We start from the raw sequence: 26,336 nt of genomic DNA, 5'->3' as shown, positions 1-26,336 counted from the left end.
TTTGAGAGGAATGCCTTGAACCTTTCCCATTAAGAGTTTGCTCCAAGTTGCTTTTCATTCCGTAAAAAGTAGCTCCGAGGGGGAGGAATTGTCAGAGTGGGGAAATGGGAAGGAGGTCAAGCTCCTCCTGATCACATTGAAACTTTCACAGCTGCATTTCATGGAAGAAATGAACCTCTTGTCTAATTCGGCTCCCTTGTTACCTTCCAGCAAAAGGTTAGTCCATTCATTTCTGGCTAAAAGCAAGCTTATTATTAATAGGGTTCCAGGTATCCAGTGATCTAACGGGGATACCTCCAAGACTAAGAGTGAATATTTAAGATAGTGCACCAATAGTAGCACTTGGCCACTCACCATTCTTTTGAAGATCAAAGGAATAAGTAGCCTGCTGTGCCTTGTTATTTATCGGACATTACAACTGTACAGGAGGAATAAGGCTTGGAGGTACTCAACTGGTCACTACAATGTTGGCTTGTGCATTCAGTACAGGATGCAAAAAGGACTGATAGTAATGTAATTGAAACAATACTTGGGAAAGTGACTGCATTTAAAGTAATATGTATCACAGTCGCCTATATCATGAAAGCCTAAAATCCCTAGATCTTCACCTGTATCAAAAGACTAAAACTGTATCAGTATTCATATTGTATAGCTCTATTTAACAAACACTTCCTTTCAACTGCAAGGAGGGAAATATGCATATATGACTTGGGGTATGCCCTCCTATTGGGTGGGTAGGTGGGGGGTTCACCATCTAAGCTACACAAAGTTACTGTTTCAGGTCTCCTTTGACATGTATCCCAACGATGGAAGATGAGCTCCAGAGGTTCTAGTGGTGTTTCTGAAGCTCAGATGGCTGTAAGAAAGCAACAGGCAAGTCTTGGCTCAGTCAGTACTTCCTGGCCCTGCATGACCACTGCTACCATGCTTGGGGTGGTGAAATACCTTGAGCTGGCACTGCTATGCATTCCCTCCCAATTGGTGCGTTTTCAACTAGCAGCAAGGGCAGGGGAAGGGGAACATGGTAAGTTGAGTCCCCTTCTGGCAATTAAAACTGATGTGTATTTTGAGAGGACAGATTTTTTTACTGCTTTTTAAGGTGGAACCAACATTATTTGAAGAGAACAAGAGATCCTGACATGCTCATTGCTGCTGCTTTTTCAAACATGTCTGATTTGATTTTGTAAACTTTGTAGATGGGGTTAGTGAGGGCTTCACTAGCTATATGCTGTGAAATGGCTGAAAAAGATTGTGGGGTGAGTTCTTGCTGAGGAACTGGATAATGATTAGAATCACTTTAATATTTCAAAGGACATTTAATTCAAGTACATGCCACTTCTATAGAGAAGGTTCACAGACATCCTTAAGAAGAGACCAATGGAATGTCCCTGCCAGAAGACAGCTTCAGTCATGCTATGAGGGTGTGCAACAGCAGAGGGACCTTGCCACCACCTGCTTTACAACAGCAGCATGTTGGGGGGGAGGTACAAAGGCAGAGTGCTGCAGCAAGCTCAGTGTGTCCTTTCCTATCTACCCAGTTGCACAAGTCAGAATCCATCCACTAGAGAGAGACATATTTTCTTCCAGCTGGTGGATGTACTTGGAGCCTTCCTGATCACACTAGCAGCACTGAAAGGTATCTCTTCTCTGGACACAGAAGTTCACTGGTAGAAATCTCCTGAGTGTTAATAACTTTACAGAACCCCATACTCCTTATAATCACATACATACAATCTTTGCACTGGATTGCACACATCAGATGTAGGTCATGAATTGGTTTGCACTATCAATTCCCTTTTTCTTTTAAAATGGATATGAAAAGTAAGGCTTGGGTTTTTTAGACAACCTTTTATCCAGCGATGGCGCAGATGTGTGGGAAGTCTCAACTAAGAATGAGTTTGGAACCATGTAAGTCTTCAAATGACAGATAAAGAAATACAAGCCCACTAGTTCGAGGTAACGTTGAAAGGAAAATGAGTTGTGCTAGAGAAGCAGCCGTGGTCGAGAAGTGAGAGGTAGGATGTTGTACGAAGAAAGTGAGTTAGCGCCTTTTTGATTCTGGTTAACAGGCACTAGGATCCTGATTATTATGGCAACCCTTGTATATTTCCTTCCATGGCCACATACAGTCTGTACTCCAGAAGCCATGGTACATTACACCCAGCCTCTGGATTCAAGATAATAGAAATTAACATTGTATATATAGATTAAATAAAGTATTTCTATGGGGAAAAATCTGTCTTTTCATGCGTGTCAGACATCAGTGCCAGAAAGCTGACAAGCTCCCCTATTCTTACAGCACATTATGCTGATCTGTCTTAAACAGCAGTAGTAGAGTCAATTTGAGTCATAAGCTATTTCTTGGTTTTAGAAAGTTATGTCAAATAAAGTTATGGTACATTCGAGAGTGTCCACATGTAGTAATGATTGAAGGCACACATTCTGAGCTTGAAGTCATTGTCCACTGTACCTACCCACACATTTGCAGCCCAAGCAGGCTATTGTTCTGTGGTCTCATCATCTATTGGCACCTTCTTGTATTGGCCATGTCCAATTGCCACATACTTGTACTTCTTGCCTGGAAGTTTTACCTAAGCAGGACAAAACAACAGGAGAACTTTCAGAAGGAAAAAAAGCTACCTCCCATTTCACTATGTTTCATGTGCTTTGTGCAATGGCCATGTTGTTTTCTATAGTTTTAGCTTTCATTATTTTAAAGTGATATAACTTTGGTCTGGTTATTTCACTAGATAACTTGAAAATAACGTACTGCAAGTGGTCCTGACTCAAAAGAAAGGAACATACTTGTATGGGCCCAGGAGGATTATTTGTCAACAAGCCAAACAGTAAGGAGACCACACACGCATAATGCACCTTTTAGTAACAGGCAGGCATACCACAAGAATATGACAGGAAGCAAAGAGTAGGAATAAGTGAACAGTTCTCACAATGGACCAAAGGAAGCAGTGGGGCCAGTATGATCTAGTTAATTCATAAAGCATCTGGAACTAGGGGTGAGTAGTATAGTGGTCAAGTTTACAGATGACACAAAATTATTCAGGATTGTGAAAAACAAGGCTGACTCTGAAGAGCTCCAAGCAGATCTCCACAGACTGGGTGACAATGTGGCAAACTAAGTTGGGACCAAAAATTCCCAGCTTCAAGTATAGGCTAATAGGTTCTGAATCTGCTAATACTGAGAGGAAAAAAAGGTCTTGGGGACCTGGTGGATAGCTCAATGAAAATATCAACCCAGTGCAGTAAAAGCAAGCTCTCTGCTGGGGATTATTAGGAAAGGTCAATACTGTAATGTCCTTGTATAACTCCATGGTGCAGCTTCATTTGGAATACTGTGTGCAGGTCTGGTCACCACAGGGGGGTGGCAGGTTACAGTGGATGAGCGATAGGGTTGTGAGTGGCCTGCATAGTGCAGGGGGTTGGACTAGATGACTCATGAGGTCCCTTCCAACTCTATGATTCTATATCTCAAAAAGACAGGAGAACTGCAAAAAGGACAGAGGAGAGTAACCAAGATTACCAATGGGTTGGAGCACCTTCCTTATGATGAAAGCCTGAAGAGCCTGGGACTTTTCACTTTAGAAAAGAGATTAATAAGGGGGGACATGATAGAGGTTTATAAATTTACTCCTGAGGTGGAGAGCCGACAAAGAGAGTTTTTTCTCCCTCTCCCAAAGTACTAGCGCTCAAGGGCATCCAGTGAAGTTGATGGGCAGTAGGTTCAGGATGGACAAAAGGACTACTTTACAGAGTGATAAAAATGTGGAATTCACTGCCAGAGGTTGTAATGCTGGCCATATGAATAAGTAGCTTTAAAAGGGAATTAGGTAGACACCCTCCATGAATCTAAAAATGGCTACTAGCCATGGTGACCGATGGAAACCTCCACATTCAGAAGCACTAAGCTTCTGAATCTGAGAGCCAGAAGGCATCATCAGGGGAAGGCTGCAGCCTCTATGCCCTGTTGTTGGCCATCCAAATGAACTGGGTGGCCACTGTATGAGACAGGATACTGTACTTTTTAACCCCAGGCTAAACTATATATGCATGTCCACTCATGTCACACCAGACACACATAAGTAGTTTGCACACTGTAAGCCCCAAACCACTACAAGATATAGAAAGGCATCCTGGGTTGCTGATCTTCAAGGAAGATTCTCTTCAGATGTTTTGTCTAGTGGTGGCCACCCCCACCCCCTGCCCAGGAGTAAACGTAATAGCTCACCTTAGCACTCCCATCTGCATTTGTGTTATCCTTCTTTTCCCAAAGACTTTTCTTGCTCAAAATGTCTCCAGCCACAATGTCCTACGAACAGAAGCATAGTGTTTCTTCCAATTCAAAAGCAAAAACTCTTCCCTTAAACACAAATCCCTTCCGAGAGCTAACATTTGCAGCACCCTCTATGCAACATCCTTGCAGCATGATAGTTCTAAAGTGTAAGGTTGCAACAGGTTAATCCCACACTTCGTGGTTGAGGCATATCAGGAGGCACAGCAGCTAGGCAGGGCCTCTAGACAGCAATACAAGCACAGAAGTCCTAACCTGGACAGCTCAGCCAAGGCATGGACTAAAGCTCAGCCAAGGCATGGACTAAAACATGTTTATCAGCCAGTAGTGTCCCATTGGAGTGTTGGCTCAAAAATAGTATGAAAAGTTTCCTTCCTGCAACAAGGCTTCTTTTCTGCCATCACATGCATTCCTTCATATGGGTTTAGCCTTTTCTTAACTGTATAATCTCAGTGAGCACCAAGCCCCAAGTCCTACCTTACAGGGGGTTGTCCTCACTGGGGAGTGAACGGCAACCTCACGAGTCTCCCAAAGATTCTTTGTGCTGGCCACTACTGCACTGTTGGCAGGCAGTTCAATGGAAAGCTGACGGGCTGGTTTTGGGATCTTGCTAGAAGTCTGGAAAATAATTAGGGCAGAGTGAAAGCATCTTTAACCATTAAAGGTAAAGGTAAAGGTATCCCCTGTGCAAGCACCGAGTCATGTTTGACCCTTGGGGTGACGCCCTCCAGCGTTTTCTTGGCAGACTCAATACGGGGTGGTTTGCCAGTGCCTTCCCCAGTCATGACCGTTTACCCCCCAGCAAGCTGGGTACTCATTTTACCGACCTCGAAAGGATGGAAGGCTGAGTCAACCTTGAGCCGGCTGCTGGGATTGAACTCCCAGCCTCATGAGCAAAGTTTTCAGACGGCTGCCTTACCACTCTGCGCCACAAGAGGCTCTTCTTTAACCATTAGGCTCTTACTAAAGGAACTGTGCTCCACTGTTTTTATGCCCACATCCCGTTTTCTCTTTACTCCAGTCAGGCATATTCTGCTCTACTGTGGTCTTTCTTCAGCTCAAATTATTGCTTTGAAGGGAGGAATTTTGGTAGATAAGAACTTTGTGATAACACCTCCTGTCAACTCCAGTGCAAGCAGGTGCCCTGACACTGAGTACATTCTGGAACACATCTAACGTAAAGACTATTTCTGTTTCAGAATTACAGAAGAGGAAGTTTGGACTGGACATTAAGACCATAGGGAACATCCTGGTGGGCTGATGGGTGGGAACCAGAGAGTGCCCCACCTTGTGCAAAGCAAGTGGAAGCCCGTGCACTCTGCAGGCAGGTATAGCTAGTGGTCAAGGCTTTGCACAAAGTATGCAAGCACAAGTGCTTCCTTACTCTCTGCCCTTGGGCTGTCAGGGACCAGGTCTTTTTCCAGGTCTGTTTTGGCCTCCCAGGCTGCTCCTGCATGAGTGGAACAGTGACAATAGGGTAGCAAAAAATGAACAAATAAACAGCTATCAGGGCTTGGCAGAGAAGGCGGCTTAATTCCATCCCTCGAGGTTCAACAGAATTGGTCTGTGCCACTGGGCATAGGATAGCAATGGCATCTGTGTGCATTGGTTCCTCCGCCCATAGAGAGCTTATTAGGTACAGGCACAGCATCGTGCATAGGATTCCACTTTTGGAATAGTATTGCCTATATGAAATATAATGTTTGCAGAGTAATGCCAGCTGCTGGATCCAATGTGTACAAGCAGGGCGGGGGGGGGGGGAGTGTCAGCTCCATCAATCTTGCAGTTAACAGAAGAATTACTATGTTCCTACTAGAGATAGACATTATAACTTCTATATTCTTTTTTCAAGAGACCTTGTGCTCTATTTGAATTGTTTGGCTGCATGCAATTATTACAAACCTGAAGTTTCACAACAAAACTAGTCATTACCTGGAAATCTAGTCCGATGATATTAAAGATCCTGAAAACAAGAACTTCTCTTCATGCGTAATGTTTACCTCTAGCAGGAACACGGGTTCTTCTGTTAACTGTAAAATTGAGGGAGCCACATGGTTCCCACCCCCCACCCCACTTGTAATCATCCTCCACCTTGTTTTCTCGACCTAATGTGTAAGCAGTAGATTTATTCTACCATCTTTTCACAGCCTAAGAGCCAATACCAGCGGGGTTCCTAACTGAAATGACCATTAGTCTTTTAGATGCCACTGGGCTTTTGTTGGATTTTCAAAGCCACTGTCATATAAAGTAGGAATCTAGTCAGGAGAGAGAACAAGGAAAGGAGTACACACAAAAAACAATTTTGGAAACAGCAAAAAAGAATATTATGAACAGGGCTTAATGTCTTCACCTCACCTCAATGGCATGAGTGTACTGCTCAAGTTTGTCATCAATCCTGGAAACAGGGAGAGGTGCCTGTGTCTTCTTAACACTGTTGCTGGAAGGAAAACAGAGGATAGGTGGGAAGGGGACTTAAGGCTGGATACCACAGACCCAACTCAGCTGTCAATTGCTCTACCTTCCCTTTTCGGTCAGATTCACACTGGTCCCTTCTATTCACTATTAAAAATAATGCTAGTCCATGTACACAGCAAGGACCACTAGAGATATAATACTTATCTATGCTTTGGAGTCTTAGCCCATACTTTAGTATGTGAAACCAAGCTCTGTCCTCTCTCCCACATAGATTAGGAGAGACCAGCAAGGTCATCTTACCACCACATAGACAAGAAAGACCAGGAAAACTGTCATAACCATGGTTTGCTCACAGCAGCTAACCTTGGTTAACACCAAACGTGGTCTCACATCTGTGTTTGTGGCAAATGTGTAATCACTGCATTCAGACATAATATTTTACTCTGTAAAAGGAAAAACCAAAACATGATTGCATCATCATAGGACCAGAAAGAAAACAGTCCAGTTCCTTGCTTCAACAGTTCTTCCCCCCAATGGAATCTTCCAGTCTTTTAACTAATGGAAACATAAAATCATACAGCAATAAGGTGGAAGTTACCTCCTCTCTATGGAGCGGTTCAGTGATTCAGTTCTCTCAGTGATCTAAAGAATGGATAGAAGAGACTGTTAACAGTTCAGTTCATGGTCTTCAGAACAGATAAGACTGATATCTTTCCTACCAACTCAGAAATTTCAAGCTAAGGCTAGAAGACGGGGGAAGGAGAGGTAAATCCTGTACTGGGAGATCTCTCCTCCCATCAACTCCATTTGCACACTGATGTTTTTGTTTAATTTTATCAACCATCTTGGCATGAATAGAAACTATTATGTGTAGCAACTTACGTTTATGGTAGGACTCAAAGGAGGCTGACATTCTTCCTCCAGGCTAGAAATGCTCGGAGCTCTCTGGCGCTTTCCAGGTGCCTTTGCCTCTTCATCCCTCCTTCTCTTCTTCTCCTGAAGGTAAAGTGATTATGAAAGGTGTTGCCTGCACATGAGAGCTGCACATCTGTAAACTGGCAGTATGCCAGCAATCATCATGGCAGTTCAAGCAGATCCGCACTATTGCTGAGTGTAACCAATAAAGCAGGAGAAGAGCAAGCAGATTTAAATTGCAGTTGCACAGGAGGGTACTCATCACATGAGCTTAACCTAGTGGGCCAGGTTAGCAACAGAAAAACACCCGGGTTACTTCTGTCTTTTTAATAAAGAATTGGAAATCTCCAGAACCAGCAGCACATGATTTTTCTTCAGATTTTCAACTTCCCTATTGTCATCTATTGACTATTTCCTCATGGCCTGCCCCAATTGCCTCCTTTTTAGCTGAGCCTATCTGTTTCAAGACTATAAGAAGAGCAAATCATCAGCTTGGAGCATCTGGGCAAAAGGTTTTTGGGGGTGTGTGGAGTATGGAAAATTTACTAGGATCAAGCCTTAGACCAGGGGTAGTCAAACTGCGGCCCTCCAGATGTCCATGGACCACAATTCCCAGAAGCCCCTGCCAGCGAATGCTGGCAGGGGCTTCTGGGAATTATAGTCCATGGACATCTGGAGGGCCGCAGTTTGACTACCCCTGCCTTAGACTAACGATCCCCAATCTGTGGGCCGCGGACCACATGTGGTCCATCAACTAATTTGAGGTGGGCCGCGAAGGACGCCTTCACCCCCCCCCCCCGGCCCTTTACTTCATTCCCTCCAGCCCTTTACAACACACTTCGGGTGTCATTGTCTCCCATCACTCCCAGATGGGACTATCTCATTGCAGAGAAACAAGCTCAGGGTTCCCAATGATTTGTCATTGTCATGAGTTAAAATGTCCATGAAAATAAAGTGTTCCTTATGTTCATTGTTGTGGCATGTCTATATCTTATTTTGAAGGGATGTTTCAACATTACCATAGTGATCAGAGAGCGTTAGGGCAGTGGTTGAGAGTAGAGGAGTAAACTACCCCCCCCCCCACCGGGCCTCAGTAAAATTGTCAAGCGTTGAGTGGTCCCCGGTGATAAAAAGGTTGGGGACCACTGCCTTAGACGACTCATTCAGACTACAGTTTTGGTCTAATTGACACTAGGCAGCAGCAGCATACAAATGAGATTGGGGTAGAGTGAAGGAACAGGGCTTTTTCTCTTACTTCCTGCTTTTCTTTGTCCTCTTCGTCATGGTCATTCTCTTGGGTAACACCCTGGTTCTCCCCGCCAACTCCAAAATCCAGGTTCTCCTCTCTAACATCCACTACTTCACTGAGCTTTTGCTGCCCCTCCAGTTCTGCTTCTATTTCGCTCTGATCGAATGAAGGAGAAGTAGGAACGAATTTCAGAAAGCTTGAAGGCCCACATCCAAATCGGATGACTACTGGAGAATCAGGCTCCTGATCCAGATGGACCTGATTGAGTTTGACTTCCACTTCCCTTAAGTTGCTTTCCTCTTCTGTATAGGAATGCCTTGGGGACCTAGAATTAGAAAAGATGGCATTTGAATGCACAAAAGGTATCCACCATGATTCTGTTCAAAGTACCAGCAGCCCTTTAGGTATGAGAGACAAGCCACTTGAAGATGTTGGGGTTTCCTTTGGTGATGAGATCATTCAGGAAAGTCAGGTCAGGAAAGTATGCTTCCCAGCACATCGAGGAAATGCAAAAGATACGGTGCCATTCAATGATAGAACAGGTGCATCAAAAGCAATCAATATAATTTATTCTAGAGTGGTCACTTTGGGTAAAATTGTCTACACCCTGTGCTGCACACAGGGACAGAGTATACAACTGCTCCCTGAACAGCATCTACCTTGAAATGATCATTCGCCTGTTGAAAAGTTGCCTTGCCAACCAATGAAACTCAAGTCACTGACAAGTAACATCTTATCTTCCCTACACAACATCTTAAAACCGCGGCGCCGCAGACTAAATAATTTGGTAAGGGCAGACTGGGAGGTGTTAGGGCGGGCTCAGTCCGTGATGAGGAAGGGTGCCGATCGGCCCCTTCCTCCGGACTGGCAATCGGAGTGCCCAATCGGCAGGCGCTTTGTGCCTGCCGATTGGGCCCTCCAATTGCTCACCCACCGCCAAGGGAGCAACTGCGAGCCGTGCAGCCTGATGAAGTGAGAGGCGCAAAGCGCCTCTCACCGCGCCAGGCCGCTGGCCAGGCCGCCCAGCGCGACTGCCGGGGGCTCCCTTGCCTAGCGCCCACTGTATTTTTAGTACAGCGGGCTTGATTACTAGTTAACAATAATAGAGGACTAACACAGGACTCCCCTTACTCAGATGTAGGAATTAGATTTCACTGCCCATCAGCATCCCACCCCTCCTTGCGGACACCCATTGGCAGAATAACAACAACTTGCTGTTCTGTAACAGTTCAACTTGTCAGGAAAGAAGGAATTTCATTTCTTATTTAATTTCTACTGCTAGTGCAGCTTTGCCCAAAAGTAAATCTGAGTTGGACATTATTTATTCTCGAGCACACAGGGTTGCAGCCCAAGCATATAGTACAACAACTCTTATGAGCAATTATTAGAAGACTGACCTTGGAGAAACTGGCCTCAACTGCAAATCCAAGAACGCCCACATCTTGATAATTTGCTGCATTTCTGGCAGGTGTTAGAAGACAATAACAGAGACCCCTTTTGCTTTCTCCTTAGTTACAGACTGCCATTGAATGCAAGCTGCACCTTCTAAGACTTCTAAGACTAGACAGAAACTATCATACCCTTTCCTCTTCCTTTCTTAACTCACTTATAGATTGGGAAGAATAAACTGTTTTGGACGTGAAAAAAAGCATGCCAGTCTCTGAAAAAACTACTAACACTTACTTCCACCATATCTTTGGCAACTTTCAAGAACACTAAATACCCAATGGTGCTAAATGCTTCCATCATTCTGGTAGCTTGGTAACAGCCCTCCCTTCACCTGCCCTAGCCTTCTACAGGTGTTCTCTGCTTTCCTAACTGAAACAAGCTCTCTTGGCCAACCAGTTCCCCACCCCACTCTACCCTACCCTTAAAAGCAAGAACTATGATCACAGTTATACATTGGATAGGGTTTAGGTCATTTTTGGTTGAGGAATTTAAATATATTGACCTTTCTTCTTGCCAACAAACATGCTATAATATGTGGTCTAGAAAGGAAAGGGAGAGGAACACATTCAGTAACAATTTCCATCTACTTCCCCTACTTTGTCACCTGAGAACAATATAGATAACCAAGTGAGTTGTTATTTATCAGCCTGAAATGCATAGTGGAACTTGGAGCTAAGGCCGCAGTACACACTTACCTGGGAGCAAACTCAACTGGACATAATAGAAATATTACATATCCCATTGTATTCCAAGGCATAACAATTTTTCATTTACTTCACCATATTTATATGTGTAGCCATGTTCTACAGATACCTAACAGGTACATACCTCAGGTTCCTTTTCTGGTCCACAAAGCCTAGCCTACATTACAGAGTTGTTCTGAGAATAAAGTGAAGGTAAGAACAACAATGTAAGCTGCTTTGGGTCCCCATTGGGGAGAAAAGTGGGAAATAAAAAAAAAGTAAATATGCCTACACTGAAAAAGAGCCTTAAAAGTTAAAGCAGAAATGGTTCACACACTATCTTTGGTGATTTAGACTTGAGCTGTAACACTAAGCACACTTACCAGGGAGTAAACCACACTGAATTCCAGGGGGCTTACTTTCAGGTATTGTTGCATTGGGTTGTGAATGAGCCTGGGAAGAAATGTCCTATGGAGCCTAATATGTAGACATGGGCAATTTCCCCACATGGAGGTAAATAACATCACCTGGTAAATTAAAGGATCTTAAGCCTCTATCAATTTGCAGTTGAGAGCCAGCTTGGTGTAGTGGTTAAGAGTGGTGGACTCTGATTTGGAGAACCAGGATGGGTTCCCCACTCTTCCACATGTAGCCAGCTGGGTGACCTTGGGCAAGTCACAGTTCTCTCAGAGCTCACTCAACTCCACGTACCTCACAGGGTTACAGTGGTGGGGAGAGGGAAGGCAATTGTGAGATACTTCAAAACTTTTTTCAGGTAGTAAAAAGTGGGGTACAAAAAAAGAAGCTTATGTTCAATTAAAGGGACAGGTCATTTTTGACCAGGCCTGTTGGCAGCCCTGTGACTATGTTTCTTCCGGGTGCCTGCTGTATGCTCAGTGCACCCGCATCTTCTGTAAGGATGCCTTTTCATTATGTACCTTTCTTCTGGCTGAGCAGGGGCTGCCTGCTGGGCTTCTCTCCACTGGCATATCCGTTCTCCTTCTTGCGCTCCTTCAGCTGCCCATCGCTGCTTGCGCTGCTCAAGCTTCTGTGACCAGTCACTAAAGCCTTCATCCTCTTCTAATTCTGAAGTCCCAGAAGGTTTGCCATCAAACCTGAGAGATGACGTCAGGAAAATTAGCACCATTCAAGTTCAGAATAACACAGCAAGCATTCTGGTCAGCATACCTGGCTCTGCAATAACTGCAGCCCCTGAGCCTGCGCCTTGCAATCAAGTTCAAACATTTTTACTCTTGACTGAAGTCAGATCCTTCATATTGAAGAGGTGTTATGATTTGGGTCTGATTGTGAGTACTTACTGACTGAGCACCCCAAAGTTCTGATGTTGCCAGAGCTTACTGATTAATACGAACAAACTGTACAGTTTTGATAACCCAGGATGACCTACGAGTTGTGGTGCAAAACTACACATGACTTCAGTTCCTGAATCATATTCATTGCTAAAGCCACACTGGAGCAAAAAAAATAGTTCAGCCTTTTAAATTATGCCAGAATATTGCAAGGGGAGGGGGATCTTTTGTTAAAGCAGTACTGTCCAAGGCAGTGAAGAAATCCAGAGCCCAGAACTTAATGAAAGACACTCCAAAGCAATGCCTCATGCACTAGTTTGCCTTTTGGTTAACTGTGGTCAAGAGATTTGTGCATCTTTGGATTACATTTCAGCCACTGTGTTTGCTCATAGCTTTGGAATGCAGTTTGTAGACTCTGAAGGCCAAATGACGGACTCTTGCCAGTTGCGCATAAATGCTCCTCTCATTATTAATGAATAGGAAAGAGCATTCTCCTCCACTGCACTGCCTTTCTGTACCCTTCAGAGCCTAGGAAATATCTGAAGTTCAGCTTGGTTTCCCCCTTGCCCTATTGTGCAGGTCCCATTAATTATTTCAAACTGTATATTGGGTGTGAAGTGCTCAATGCTTACAAGTGGGTATGGACACTTAGAAATTTTCCTGCCCCCAAAGGATCAATTTTAAAATATTCTTTGAATGTTCTCTTTTGTACCCGTCATGGCATTGTAGCTGTATACTTCTCATTCTGAAGCCACAGAAAATCCCTCTAATTGTTTTCTGCCACCTGACTCAGGTTGAGTCAATTTGCTGATAACCCATGTTGTATTTGCTGACCTACTGCCAGCTTACTGTTAGTCCAGCACCAGGAGCCAAAGGAAAAAGATTAACACAGGAGATACGTATGGTAAGGGCATTGTCTAGCCAGAGGAGTGAGCCAAGTTTTCTGCCAAACAGGATCATACCTGTTTCTATGGTCAGCATTTCCTCTCCCCACTTCCCATTGTTAGGATCCTCAATGGTTTGGGGATGGTTCTCTCAGTCTAATCAAGAACAGGCTCTGTATTTGCATGAGCGATTTTGTTTTGAGGGGCTTGGCCTGCTAAGAATGGACAAAGATTTTCCTTTCACATTCCAGCAACCAGGAAGGGCTGATTGAAGCCAAATAGACGTAGACTACAGCTTGCCAGGTCTTCTACAGAATGGGGGGGGGGGGGGGGAATGCAGGGAAAGGGAGAACAGAGGTCTCTTCCCAGGAATGTCCACGGATATATAATTTTAAAAATAAGAGGAAAAAACTGGGGGTTTGTTCCCTGATTATTAGTACTCAAAGAAATCTCAAAGTGACTTCCTTTCCTCTCCCCACAACACATACCCTGTGAGGCAGCTGGTGTTGAGAGAGCTCTGGGAGAATTGATTGGCCAAAGTCACCCAATCAGGCTGCTTGTGGGGGAGGAATGAGGAATCAAACCCAGCTCTCCAGATTAGAGGCTGCCAATCTGAGCCATGACACTAAACTGGCTCTCAAGTCAGAGATTATTACTTACTGGGAAACTGACTTCTCTCAATTTTTAAATTTAATGTAATCTACACATGTGCTAAGAATTTTGTGACGGCATCAACCTGGATGCCAATGTGGATGGCAATGTCCAGCCTTGAGCCATCATGGTGTGCTACACAAACCAGAGAGCATGCTTTTTAAACAGCCGCTCTGATTTTACCTGACACGAGAGTTCCTGCCCGGATGGTTCTGCTCTTAACGTTCCGTTCTGGTGGCAATTAGAAGGGGGTTAATAGGAGTGCCACCCTCCTCCCCCCCCTTTGGAATGAAAGGTAAGACAACTGATCCCAAGGAAGTTCTTAAAGCAGAAGGGTAAATCCATGACCACTTTTCTTTGCTGCCCTGAGAAAAATCCTAAATTTTGCAAATGGAAATGGGAGACACTGTGAAAAGTAGGGAAAATTGCCTTCAATATTTTTATTCACATGAAAGGCTCGGATTATTGTGGGATTGCTGTTGTTTTGACAAGAATAACACTCAGGGCCATTTCGCACGGCTTCAAAATAGCACAATGGTTGCTAATTGAAAACGCTACTAATTAGCCTTAACGCACGACGTCGCAGACAATCTGCAACACTCCTGAAACCAATCAGCAAAAAGCGCTTCGTTGTAGCGCTTTCAGGGGAATCCAGAAAAGTGGATTCACCCTCCGGATAGCGATACACTCCTGCAACCAATCTGCAACACTAGCGCTAAAGACCTGTGCGTTACCATTGTTGCGGGTTCTTCAAAGTCCCTCCTCCTGAGCCTGTCCTCCAAACTTCCGGCGAAGCGATCGCCATTTTTTTTTCTCCGAGCGAGCGGGGATAAACGCACCAGCGAGCCTCTTTCTGTTTAGAGGCTTCCCTGGCTTCAGTCCTTCACCTTTAGTCACTAAGCACAAACCACAGAAAAGACCGTTTGCTGAAATAAAGTCCCTTTATTTTTTACACATTAATTCAGCCGAAAATCGGGCCCGTGAGAGGGGGGGGGATTTTTTTTTTATCACTCGAGCCAGCGTGCCAACGATCATACAATCAAACGACAGCTCACATTAGGCAGCTGGATGGGTCTCTCCGTTGCAACGAATCTACCTAGATTCGTTGCTATGGGTCTGTTTTTTTTTAAAAAAACCTTTCTTAAAGGGAAAGGGGCTGTTTGGGAGCATGCTAACGGCTGCCCATTGGCTGCTTGACGGCCAGGGGCGGGACGAGCTTGGCAATAGTGCTTCCTTTCTAGCGATTTCTGCCGAGACCGGAAGCCTGTGGGAAACGCTAAAAAACGCAACTGATTCCACTACAAAGGCAGGTATGCATAACGACGAATTCCACTATTTTAAATGGCGATTTTTCATTCCGCAAACAATTTGCAACAAAGATCCCCGTGCGAAAAGGCCCTCAGTTTCACAGGCAAGTGACCAGCAGTGTTGCACATATGTACTGGAGCCACTGGAATGGTAGATCGAAACTTGAAAACATTTTTAAAAGAATAACGTGGAGGCATGCTCATTGTGTTTGGTGGGGATCTAATGCTCTGGAATAAGAGATGTCTGACAAAGGAAAGTTGTGACAGCTGTTCTTTGAAGGTAACTTCATTAAGTCCTGTACTTCACTGGAATGACTAGACATGTGTACTGACACAGCTAATAAAGAGGATAAGTCACCATAAGGGGAGCTGAGTTTACATATGAAAAAGCCAGAGCCTGTGGAAGATTAAGAGTGTGTTAACCTTTTGTAGCTGGGTAAGCAAAAAAATTATTTATATTTATTTAGTCTTTGATTTGTACTCTGCCCCTCCCAGCATGCCAGTTTGGGACAGCTTCCAACATTAGTACATTAAAACACACACACATATGTATGTAATACATCTTAAGGCAATTAAACCAACTGTGTAGGCAAAACACAAAGCATCTTGGTTTTCAGGGGGAATATCCGTATAGAGGGAGGTGTTTAACTGCAGCAGTCCTGGTGTTCATTGGTCTCAACCCAATGCCTGGCAGAAGAGCTCTGTCTTACAGGCCCTGCGGAAATGACTCAGTTCTCCTTGGCCATTGTTGAAGCCAGACATACTTCTTTTGAGCCAGGGATCAATAATTTGTTCATGCTGGACAATCTTAGTGTCGTATGGAGGGCATACTCAGCCAAGCAGTCCTTCAGGTATGCTGTGCTCTGACCATGTATGGCCTTAAAGGTCAATACCAGCATCTTAAAGCAGGTTAAAAATTCAACTAGGAGTCAATGCAGCTGCCTCAAACCAGGCTGAATATGACTCTTCCATAGTGTATGAGTGAGGAGTCATGCTACCACATTCTGGACCAGTTGTAATTTCCAGATCAGCATCAAGGCTTATATACAGGACATTACAGAAGTCCAGATTGGAGGTGACCATCACATGGGATCCACTCCCATTATTACAAAATCAAGAACTTTTCTAAAATATCTGTGTATAATAATATTCATGTCCCTATGCATTTTTATCTACCCCATTAAACAAAACTGCTACCAAAATCCTTCCTAGATACTGTCAGGGGTAGAATGAACACAAGTGATGGCCAGGGTGGTAGATTTGGCCTCCAATCTGCACATGTTGATTTAAAGGTAGACTGAAAGAAGAGCTAAGATCCCAATACGAACAGTAAACAGGGCATGCAGGGGGAGGGTCTTGAACCCTCCTTCTGCCACAGCTTCTCCCTGCGGCCTTCAAGCCAAGTGCTTCACCTCAGCTGAGACATCTTCTGGTGCCGGTAAAGCACATTTGGAGAGAAGCTGCAGAGAGCTGAATTGGGGAAATGATGACAACTTTTTACTCAGCAGGACTCAACCTTTTTGCTGTCAAAAACAAATTCTTCAGCACTTTGGTACCACAACTAGAGCACTTCTGTGTTCAATCCAAGAAACTGCCAGAAACAAACCTAACTTTATCCCCATCCCAAACCTCCTGCTGTACAGTATTTTAAAACATTTAACAAAGGGGGGAAACGAATGTACAATAATTAATCGGTTCTCCAAAGAGACTTAACAGGAATCTCCTGCTCAGTGCATGGAAAATCTCAGGCAGTCACCAGTGGCTGCCCATGACTTCCTTCAATGCCACATCAGTTCTCTTGGTGATACAAGTTATCCAGCTGTCACATTGTTCCACACAATTTAGCCCCCATTTGGAGCAATCTACCTCAAGGAAGCTAGCTCATTCATCCTCTGCACTGCTAGCATAATGGGCAGATCAGCCTCAATGTTTTAATTACAGTTCTTGTTTTCCTTTCTAAGAATGCTGTAAATCAGGGGTAGTCAATGAGCCCCTACCAGCGTTTGCTGGCAGGGGCTCATGGGAATTGTAGTCCATGAACATCTGGAGGACCACAGGTTGACTACCCCTGCTGTAAATGAATACAGTACTGTTTTTATTGAACTAATATTCATTTGTTTAAGAACATGCTAATATTCGAGTTACATTGAGATATTCATCAGACAACTGAGAAGTCTGCAACATGATTTTTAAGAGTGGCCTAGAACAAATAGATGTATAGTTTTGTGCTTGATCTCTACTTACTGACTTTCGTGTACGGTCTCTCCATTTTCTGAAGATGGGCCAGTGTTATTAAGGCCTTCTTCTGCCTGAGATCTCAGTTGCCTCTCACGTTCTCTCCGGCGCCTCTCTCTAGCTGCCTCCTCCTCGTCTTCCACGCTCCACTGGGCTGTCAGCCTGACAATCACAAAGAAGACATAGTCATGCTGGATGAAGGTGTGATTAGAAGAAAATAGTCTTAAAGAACTTGTAGGGCTGGCACTCAGGCTATGCTATAGTAAGGAAGTGGTTGTGTTTATCACTTAATGTTTTCTTCACTCATATAGAAATGTATTATTTAGAAAAGCGTTTCTGGAGGTATACTTGAGGAAGCTCATGATGTAAAGCAAGGCAGCAAATTCATAAGAACAATGTGCAAACCCATGAAGAAGTAATACACAAGAGCTAAGTATGTCTGTACCAGGTGGTATTTGAAGCATACCTGTCTTCAAACTCTCCACCTTCAAGGGAGCATTTCCCCCTTTGACTTGCCATGGCACTTTGCCAAAGACCCCCTAGGTGGGAGATAGTTTCATGAATACACACAGTGCACTGGCTAGAATAGTTGAACATCCCTATGAATTGAGTGTGTGCTCCAAAACACATTCTAACATCTTCCTCCAAAAGCCATACAGCAGATCAACAAGATATGATTTGAGAAAGCTTCATCAAACTCTTCTCAAGAACCCCTTAAGAACACAATTTGAATAGCATAACTCCATGGTTTCTGACACACGATGTATCCACAGAGAAAGACCTCAAGATAAGATAATTAGTACCTATGTTTGGGAACCATAAATTAGTCAAGTTCCTGCAACCAGGCTAAAAAAAAAAAAGATCAAAGAAGGGAGAATGTGAGACAGTGCTTCTCCTTTTGCACAAGGCAGAATGAAACTCTGAAGAATCAAACAGTGAGCTATTGTGACTCTCCTGGCTTGCCAAACTATAAAGAACCGAAACTCAGCTTCTTAGCAGGAGTCTGTTCACTTTCCTGTTGCAGGTGAGATTACCTCTTCCTAGCAGCCAGTTCAATTCAAGGATTCCTCTCAATGTATATTTGCGATTACAATAAAATGATATGTATTTTCAGAATTGTCTCCTCTTTCTGATCCATGTTACTTTACAAAGAAGGAAACATATACAGAACATGAGAAGCCCTGCAGACTGTGGCACCACAGATTAGCAAATTATGTGAAAAATGCTTGGTGGAGACATGGCCTAAGTACAGCCCTGGACTGTATGAACATAGTGCTGTATATAAGCACTATAGCTGTTAATGCAATGCCTTTGAGCAAGAACAAAAGATGTTAAATAAATAAAGGGAAATTATGAATGCTATAAGAACACACAGTCTGACTCTTGAGAGACTAAAAATTAGACAAGAATCCTGGTCTTCCCCATTCAATCTCTGGGAGAAAGAAAACTGAAAGTCAAAAAATCTTGATATGTTATCTTAGAAACATTATATTTTCACCAGAATTCCTGAGCCAAGCTGTGCTGTTGCTACCAGCCAGCCAGCAGAGAATGTCAGAAGAGAGTCCTAAGCACTATCATTCTACAGACATTCCCTGCCGTTTCTGCTTTGTGCTGTTTTCCTTCCTCCCTCAACACACTAAAATCATGACGTGGCTCCTCCAAGAATGTCTTAACCACCAGATAATAAATTTTCTGACACTACCTCTCAGATTCCGAGTGGCAACATGAATTTTAGGGCCCAGACCAGGTCTTTCTATGAATCTGAGAAAAGCTCCAAGTTTGCAGAAAAAATTGAAACTTTATCAAACAAACAAAAAACCTGCTCACTTGTTCATCAGTCACAGACTCCCATACTATGTCCGCAGTACAGTCTTTCTTCTTTTTAAGATAAAGTTAAGGCCCCATGTTGTTTTTCAAATGTATCTCACCCAAGCATGCATGCATACAAAAGCTCACGCCTTGAATAACTCTTTGTTGGTCTTAAAGGTTCTATTGGATTCACCTTTTGTTGTGCTACTTCAGACCAGCATGGTTACCCACTTGAATCATTCCACGATAGGGCTTTTAAGCTAGGATTGGACCCGCTTAATGCATTCTACCTTCAGAAGTCATCCCTGCCACCTCCCATCAAGCGCATCATGCGCTTCATCATCAACAGGCTTTTAAAACAGTTTATGCATGCCCAGTAACATTGTAATGTGCTGGTATTGAGGTTAATTAATTGAGGTTTCCTTTGTAATATGGAAAGTTTTACATCCCCCCTCATCAAAGGAACTGCATATACATTGCATTCTTTAGGGGAAACCGTCACAAGCAAATAAATCACACAAGCAACCCCCCCCCCCCGAGAATCCCAGAGAATCCCCAGCTTCCCTGTCTTCCATTTACCACCACCCTGCTCTGAATCTCCAGCTGTGTTGGTTTGTGTGTGTTTGCTGGTGTGTATGTTTTATATAAACAGCATTGCAGCAATGTACTGTCATTGAAAAACACTTGCTTTGTAATGGGGAAAGGAGCCTGCCGCTTGGGGAGAGAGATCAGCAGAGAGGAGTAATCTCTGGCCATTCAGCCAAGGCTTTCTCTATTGTGAGCTGGGGCATGGTGGGAAAAAATCTGTATCAATGCAGTCTGCTTTGCGGAAGGTGGAAGGAACTGCTCAATCCTGGGTGTTGGTGCTTTCAGTCAGGTCTGCCTTTTGTTGCCACTGTTTCCAGGTGGTCTGTAAGGGAGCCTTGGAAACCACAAGGTAAGGGGGCATGGAATTTGGATCTGCTACTGGGGAGGCAGATTTTTGGGCAGAACGTTTTGCACTGTGTGGATCATGAAGAATCCTGATGCTGAAGCCTGCAGTACTGTGGAAATGGTCTCAGCCTAACATACCTTGAGAGGATAAAATGGAGGAGAGAATGATATTAGCTGCTTTATGTCCCGATTGTGGAGTGAGACAGTAAATAAATGAAGTAAATAAATAATAAATATAGCTGAAGATAGGGGCGGAGATAGAAGGTGGATGGTTGGTGTGAATGAGAAAAGGAAATAAGGACCAGTAAGAATATGGGGACTGCCAGAAGGAGGAAAAGAGCAGACCGTATGGGGAGGGGGATTCAGGGGAAGTCAGGTGCCCCCAGCAAGTCCTTATGAGTTCCCCATCATGCAACCAGACCTGGCCTAACCCAGCAACCAAAACTGTCCAGAGTTTTCTCAGAAAGAAGCTGGAAGGGAGAGCTAAAGACTGTGGTGCCAACAAAGGTAAGTTGGTTGATGGACAAGAAGGATAGAAGGAAGCAAGAAAAGGGGAAAGCCAATGAGGGCTTTCAAGAAAGGGAAACAGGAAATAACAGTAGTAGAGAAAGTGAGATGCCCTCAGGAAGTCTTGTAGATTGCCTGCTTAGTGCTGCCACATGGCGCTCACCTCCCGAAGTGGGACTTCATGGATGATGAATTGAAGCCACTTCCACTTGTAACCAGAATTGACATCCATGCATTGCCAGCAATGCTCTAGCATTAGCCAAACTATATGGTTCAGCCACAGGGCTTTCACTGTTGCTAGAGCATCACCAGTGCTCTGCTGGTGGCACTTGAGGTTGTGCCAGAAATGATGTCAGTGCACTCGAAAGCTCACTCCTTGAATAAATCTTTGTTGGTCATAAAGGTGCTACTGGACTCAATTTTTATAGGATTAAACTGTTACTGATACTGTAATTGTGCCTCTTCCTAAACATCCGCAAACACCAATATTGAATCAATATGATCACAGTCCAGATACAAGGGGGAAATGGCAGAGAAAGGGCATTTACATTATGTATAATTTTAAATACTTTTGATTATTTTATTGCAACTATTGCAGCCAATATCTTTATTTTAAAAAGATGCAGACAGTGACATGATTGGCTAAAACTATTGTTTAATTTTGTATTTGTAGCTCATCAGAAAAAGATGGGTCACGCTAGATTTTGTCTAGGGGTAGACAGAATCTCTTTCCATCACATTTTCATCATTTTCAAACAAGCCAAAATGCCTGAAACTCAGACCTCTCTTGTGGAGTCTGCACAGTCTGACTAAGGGCCATTTCGCACGGCTTCAAAGTAGCACAATGGTTGCTATTTGGAAACGCTACTAATTTGCCATAACCCACGACGTCGTAGACAATCTGCAACAATCCTGAAACCAATCAGCAAAAAGCGCTTCGTTGTGGCGCTTTCAGGGGAATCCAGAAAAGTGGATTCACCCTCCGGATAGCGATACACTCCTGCAACCAATCTGCAACAGTAGCGCTAAAGACCTGTGCGTTACCATTGTTGCTGGTTCTTCAAAGTCCCTCCCCCTGGCTCTCTCCTCCAAACTTCCGGCGAAGCGATCGCCATTTTTTTTTCTCCGAGCGAGCGGGGATAAACGCACCGGCGAGCCTCTTTCTGTTTAGAGGCTTCCCTGGCTTCAGTCCTTCACCTTTAGTCACTAAGCACAAACCACTGAAAAGCCCGTTTGCTGAAATAAAGTCCCTTTATTTTTTACAAATAAATTCAGCCGAAAATCGGGACCGTGAGAGGGGGGGGGGGATTTTTTTTTTATCACTCGATGCAGCGTGCAAACGATCATACAATCAAACGACAGCTCACATTAGGCAGCTGGATGGGTCTCTCCGTAGCAACGAATCTACCTAGATTCGTTGCTATGGGTCGTTTTTTTTTAAAAAAACCTTTCTTAAAGGGAAAGGGGCTGTTTGGGAGCATGCTAACGGCTGCCCATTGGCTGCTTGACGGCCAGGGGCGGGACGAGCTTGGCAATAGCGCTTCCTTTCTAGCGATTTCTGCCGAGACCGGAAGCCTGTGGGAAACGCTAAAAAACGCAACTGATTCCACTACAAAGGCAGGTATGCATAACGACGAATTCCACTATTTTAAATGGCGATTTTTCATTCCGCAAACAATTTGCAACAAAGATCCCTGTGCGAAAAGGCCCTAAGTCTGTAGTAAAACTGGAAAAGATGAAGTTCAAAAGTACTTAGATGGTGTGGGTTGTGTGTTGTTGGTTTTTAGCAAAGTCATGCATTTTTCTCTCACCATGGAGCTTATCAAGTAAATGAACATCACTGCCAAAATTAAAATCTTTCACACACAGGCACACTCTCCCTCTGTTTCCTTACTTAAGCCCATCCGTTAGTGCACAGAGGTACTTACGAACAAAGACGATGTAGCTATGAAAAAAATGAGACTTGGTAGCTCTTTCTTTATTTGTTCCTTACTTATATTTACTGTTTTCTCTACAGTTCCAGTGGAAAGCCTGGCTCTGGCAAGGCTTATTTTTAAAAAATATCAATGAAGTCATTCACTGGACTCCATCATGACCTCTGTTCCAGATGCATGGGACACCAGGAGATAAAAGGTCCAATTCAGAAATGTTTGTAATTCACAAATGTCCAGCTAGTCTCCTACAAGAGGATGGAATGTTACGTTTTCACTAGAACTTCAGATTGTTTTCAAAAGATAGCCCTCCCCATCTCCGAATCTAAGGGCCATTCCGCACGACTTTAATGTAGCAGAAGGCTTGCAAATTGTAAACATCGCACACAATCTGCCACACTCCTGAAACAATCCCGCAAAAAGCGATTCGTTGTAGCGCTTAAAGGGAAATCGGGAAAAATGGATTCACCCTCCGAAAAGTACTACACTCTTGCAAACAATCTGCAACAGTAGTGAAAAAGACCTGTGCGTTCCCATTGTTGCGGTTCCAACAAAGTCCCTCACCCTGGCTCTCTCCTCTGAATTTCCGGCGAAGCGATCGCCATTTTTTTTTCTCGGAGCGAGCAGAAAGCAACGAACCAGTGAGGCTTCATTCACCCAGTGAGGCTTCTCCGGCTACAGTCCCTCCACAGAAGTGCTTTAAAGCTCCCTAAGTCCCCAAGAACAGCACAGCCCCATTTCCAAGTTCACTTTATTTTCGGCCGAAAATTGCGCCTGTTTGGGGGGGGGGATTTTTCTTTTCACTCAGGGGAGCATGGTAACGATGAATCACCAGCTCACACGGCAGCTGCCAGATAGATGGGTCTCTACATTAGGAAGAATCAAGGCATATCCGTTGCAACGTGTGTGTGTGTGTGTGTTTTATTGTTCTTAAAGGGAAAGGGGCTTTCCCGGGGCATGATAACAACCGCCCATTGGCTGTACGTTTGATTGACGGCCAGGGGCGGGACAAAGCACAGAAAAAATCGCTTCCTGTCTAGCAATTATTGCAAGACCAGAAACCTGTGAGAAACGAATGAAACACTACTGAATTCCACTAAAAAATCAGGTATGCATAACGTCGAGATTGCACTTTTAAAAATAGCGTTTCCACTTTGCGGGACCAGTTGGCAACATTGTGCAGAAAGGCCCTAAGAGTTCACAATGGGAAGAACCACAATAACCAAATACCAAATCAGTCTATCTGGTATCCCTGCCCTAGGATTGCCCCATGAGGAGGAATGTTGGGACAGGCCAGAGTATTGCCACAGCAGCCTCCCTTAACCACTCCCCCCCCCCTGACTAATTTCTCCCCATGACCTCACAAGCTCACAATCTGTTGCTTTTTCTTTTAACCTGGCAGCACTGAATGCCATTGAAGGACAGTAGCTTCAAGGGTAGAAGAAAATGCTGGCATCATGGCAATGGCTCTTGCCTATAGTTGTCATAGATCATTTCTTCATTGGGTCTAACCAGTCTCCCTCCCCCCTTTTTATTTTAAGCACTTGGTTATTTTCCTCTTAGGAAAAGAAAGATGTTCTGTCCCGCTTATATGAATTGGTACTCACTATGAACAATTTCAGTGGTGTTCATTGGTAAAGTGTACATTTTGTTCAATGATCGATCTGTACTACAACAATACTACCATGATTACACTTTTCCTTCAAAATATTAAAAGTAGAGGCATTTGTGACCTCCTCAAGAGCTTAAGCTGTAAAGACATGAGAAAAAACCCTAAATGAAAACAAAATAGTCCCCTCTTTATTTATTGCCTTAATTTGGCACTTCTCTTACACAAAAGCACTCAAGGTAGCATACACAAAATTCCCAAGGAGTCCCTCCTCCTGGTACTGAACAGACTGAGATCTGTTTAACAAGAGCAGGGCTGACACATCATGTTCCTTCAGACCATCCCCTGGTTCCTTGTTTCTATCCTAGATAGGATGATTCACGGTGAATCACTACATACTACAGCTGAGCAGGAAATTAGCGTTCCCCTGTGGAATTCTGTGATAAAAACATTTGACCTAAAAAATTTTAGACTTCACTTTAACAATTCTTTCACTGAAATGAAAGCCCCTTCCTTGTAAATTGTACACTAGCTACAATAGACTTTTGGTGTTGGGGAGGGGGATTGCAGTCATCTCAGGTTTTGACCTCACAGGATGTTTTTCTGCTTCATAGTAACTTGCACTATCCCCTTCCCTAGTTTACTTGTTGCTGGAGAGACTTCAGATAAAGTACAGCGCCATATGGAAGGTTTCGCTGCTGTTTTCCTTTTCTACCCACCCCCAATTGCTCCTCTTCCATAGGCAACCATATATTTTGACTTAAAAAAAAATGAAACTAGAATATTATTATATCAAAAGTACTGTTGTTAACCTGATCTTTGAATCGCCAGCTTTCTTTTTTTAAAGTAAGTCCACCTCCTTTGGTTGCAAAAATGTGCCTTCCCCTTATAGCTCTGCAAAGAAAGAGGATGGCTTATTTTTTAAAAAGGAAGCTAAGAATTAAGAGAACCTACTACACCTATTGTTATAACACTATTCTTGTCCTGATTGAAAACAAAAACAAAAAACTAAAAGCCCTCTGGTGGCAAGAGAAAGAAATCACTGCAGTAGGAACAGGGAAAGTGGTTGCCATGTGGACTGGAAAATCCAAATTTTCCCAGCTGCACAGCAACCATCCTGGATTTATAGAGATCTTTCCCAAAACTCTGTAGCAAAGCAAGGACACAAATGTATCACAATGCTATGGGGAAGTAGGGGAGGGGGGAAAAAACTTCCCAAAGATATTAGTATGCAGAGACCATCTTAGCATATGGAGAGAGTTGATTGGTGTATCAGACCCAACTACAAATTAAGTGTGCCTCTTTTTAAAATCTTCAACATGGTTGCCAAGTCTCCCGTTTTAAACTGGTCAGTCTAGTATTTTCCCTTTTTGTCCAGTAAATACATTCAGAAAATACTGGATGAATAAATGCTCAGTATTTCCTAATTAAGTAAGCTTGCGACTACTGCAGTCAAATTCCTTGCATGTTGGCTGCAATGGAGAACAACCTGATGCATGTTGACATTTTATCAAGTCCCAGGGGAAAGCAAGAGTGCGTGCATGGAGCTTGGCCAGGGTGGTCGCAGGCTTACTTAGTTAGAAAATGGTTGACATTTATATTCCAGTATTTTCTGAGTTGATTTGCTGGACTATCCAGTTAGAAAAACAGACACCTGACAACCCTAGCAGAGGAAAAGTTTCACTACACGATCATGGCAGATCTATCTGCAATGATGTAATATTTTTTTTACAAGGCACCATTTTGTGACAGGCTTCACCCACTAAACTCAAGACTATTGGGGAAAAGTAGCTCCCGGAAACATCCTGCCTGTTGGTGATTCAAGCAACAGAATAAAATCAAGGATGCCTTGGATTCAGTCTGTTGAGCAAATAAACAGAGAGGAAAAGGGAAGTGGAAAAAAGACCAAGAATGGTGTTTGCTAGCTAAACGGTTGCTAACTAACATACTGACACCATTGAATGGCTACAAGATACAGATAGGGCAGACTAGGGCCCATTCTACATACATTGGTTAATGCACTTTCAATGTACTTTAAAAGTAGATTATCCTGTTCTGCATGAGAAAATCCAGCTGCAAAAGCACATTGAAAGTGCATTATCCAATATGTGCAGAATGGGCCCAGATCAGGTACAAACCTGAC

The 26,336-nt window shown here is 43.6% G+C and overlaps 1 protein-coding gene across 2 annotated transcripts in view; it reads right to left on the bottom strand.

Annotated features, from left to right (window-relative positions):
* Positions 1–26,336, bottom strand: part of LSP1 (lymphocyte specific protein 1) — a 102,945-nt gene that overhangs the window by 15,638 nt on the left and 60,971 nt on the right. For both annotated transcript variants that reach the window (XM_077321497.1, XM_077321498.1), the window contains exons 2-10: positions 17,414–17,566; positions 11,956–12,132; positions 8,892–9,210; positions 7,604–7,717; positions 7,320–7,363; positions 6,662–6,743; positions 4,784–4,924; positions 4,244–4,324; positions 2,475–2,591 (exon numbers count right to left, since the gene is read on the bottom strand). In XM_077321497.1, coding sequence (XP_077177612.1) covers positions 2,499–2,591; positions 4,244–4,324; positions 4,784–4,924; positions 6,662–6,743; positions 7,320–7,363; positions 7,604–7,717; positions 8,892–9,210; positions 11,956–12,132; positions 17,414–17,566 — 1,204 coding nt within the window. In that variant the 3' untranslated portion in view covers positions 2,475–2,498. The remainder of the gene's footprint in view (positions 1–2,474; positions 2,592–4,243; positions 4,325–4,783; positions 4,925–6,661; positions 6,744–7,319; positions 7,364–7,603; positions 7,718–8,891; positions 9,211–11,955; positions 12,133–17,413; positions 17,567–26,336) is intronic.

Source organism: Paroedura picta, chromosome 2, assembly GCF_049243985.1.
Source record: "Paroedura picta isolate Pp20150507F chromosome 2, Ppicta_v3.0, whole genome shotgun sequence".
Lineage (NCBI taxonomy): Eukaryota > Metazoa > Chordata > Lepidosauria > Squamata > Gekkonidae > Paroedura > Paroedura picta.
This window is presented reverse-complemented; position numbering and strand designations above follow the sequence as displayed.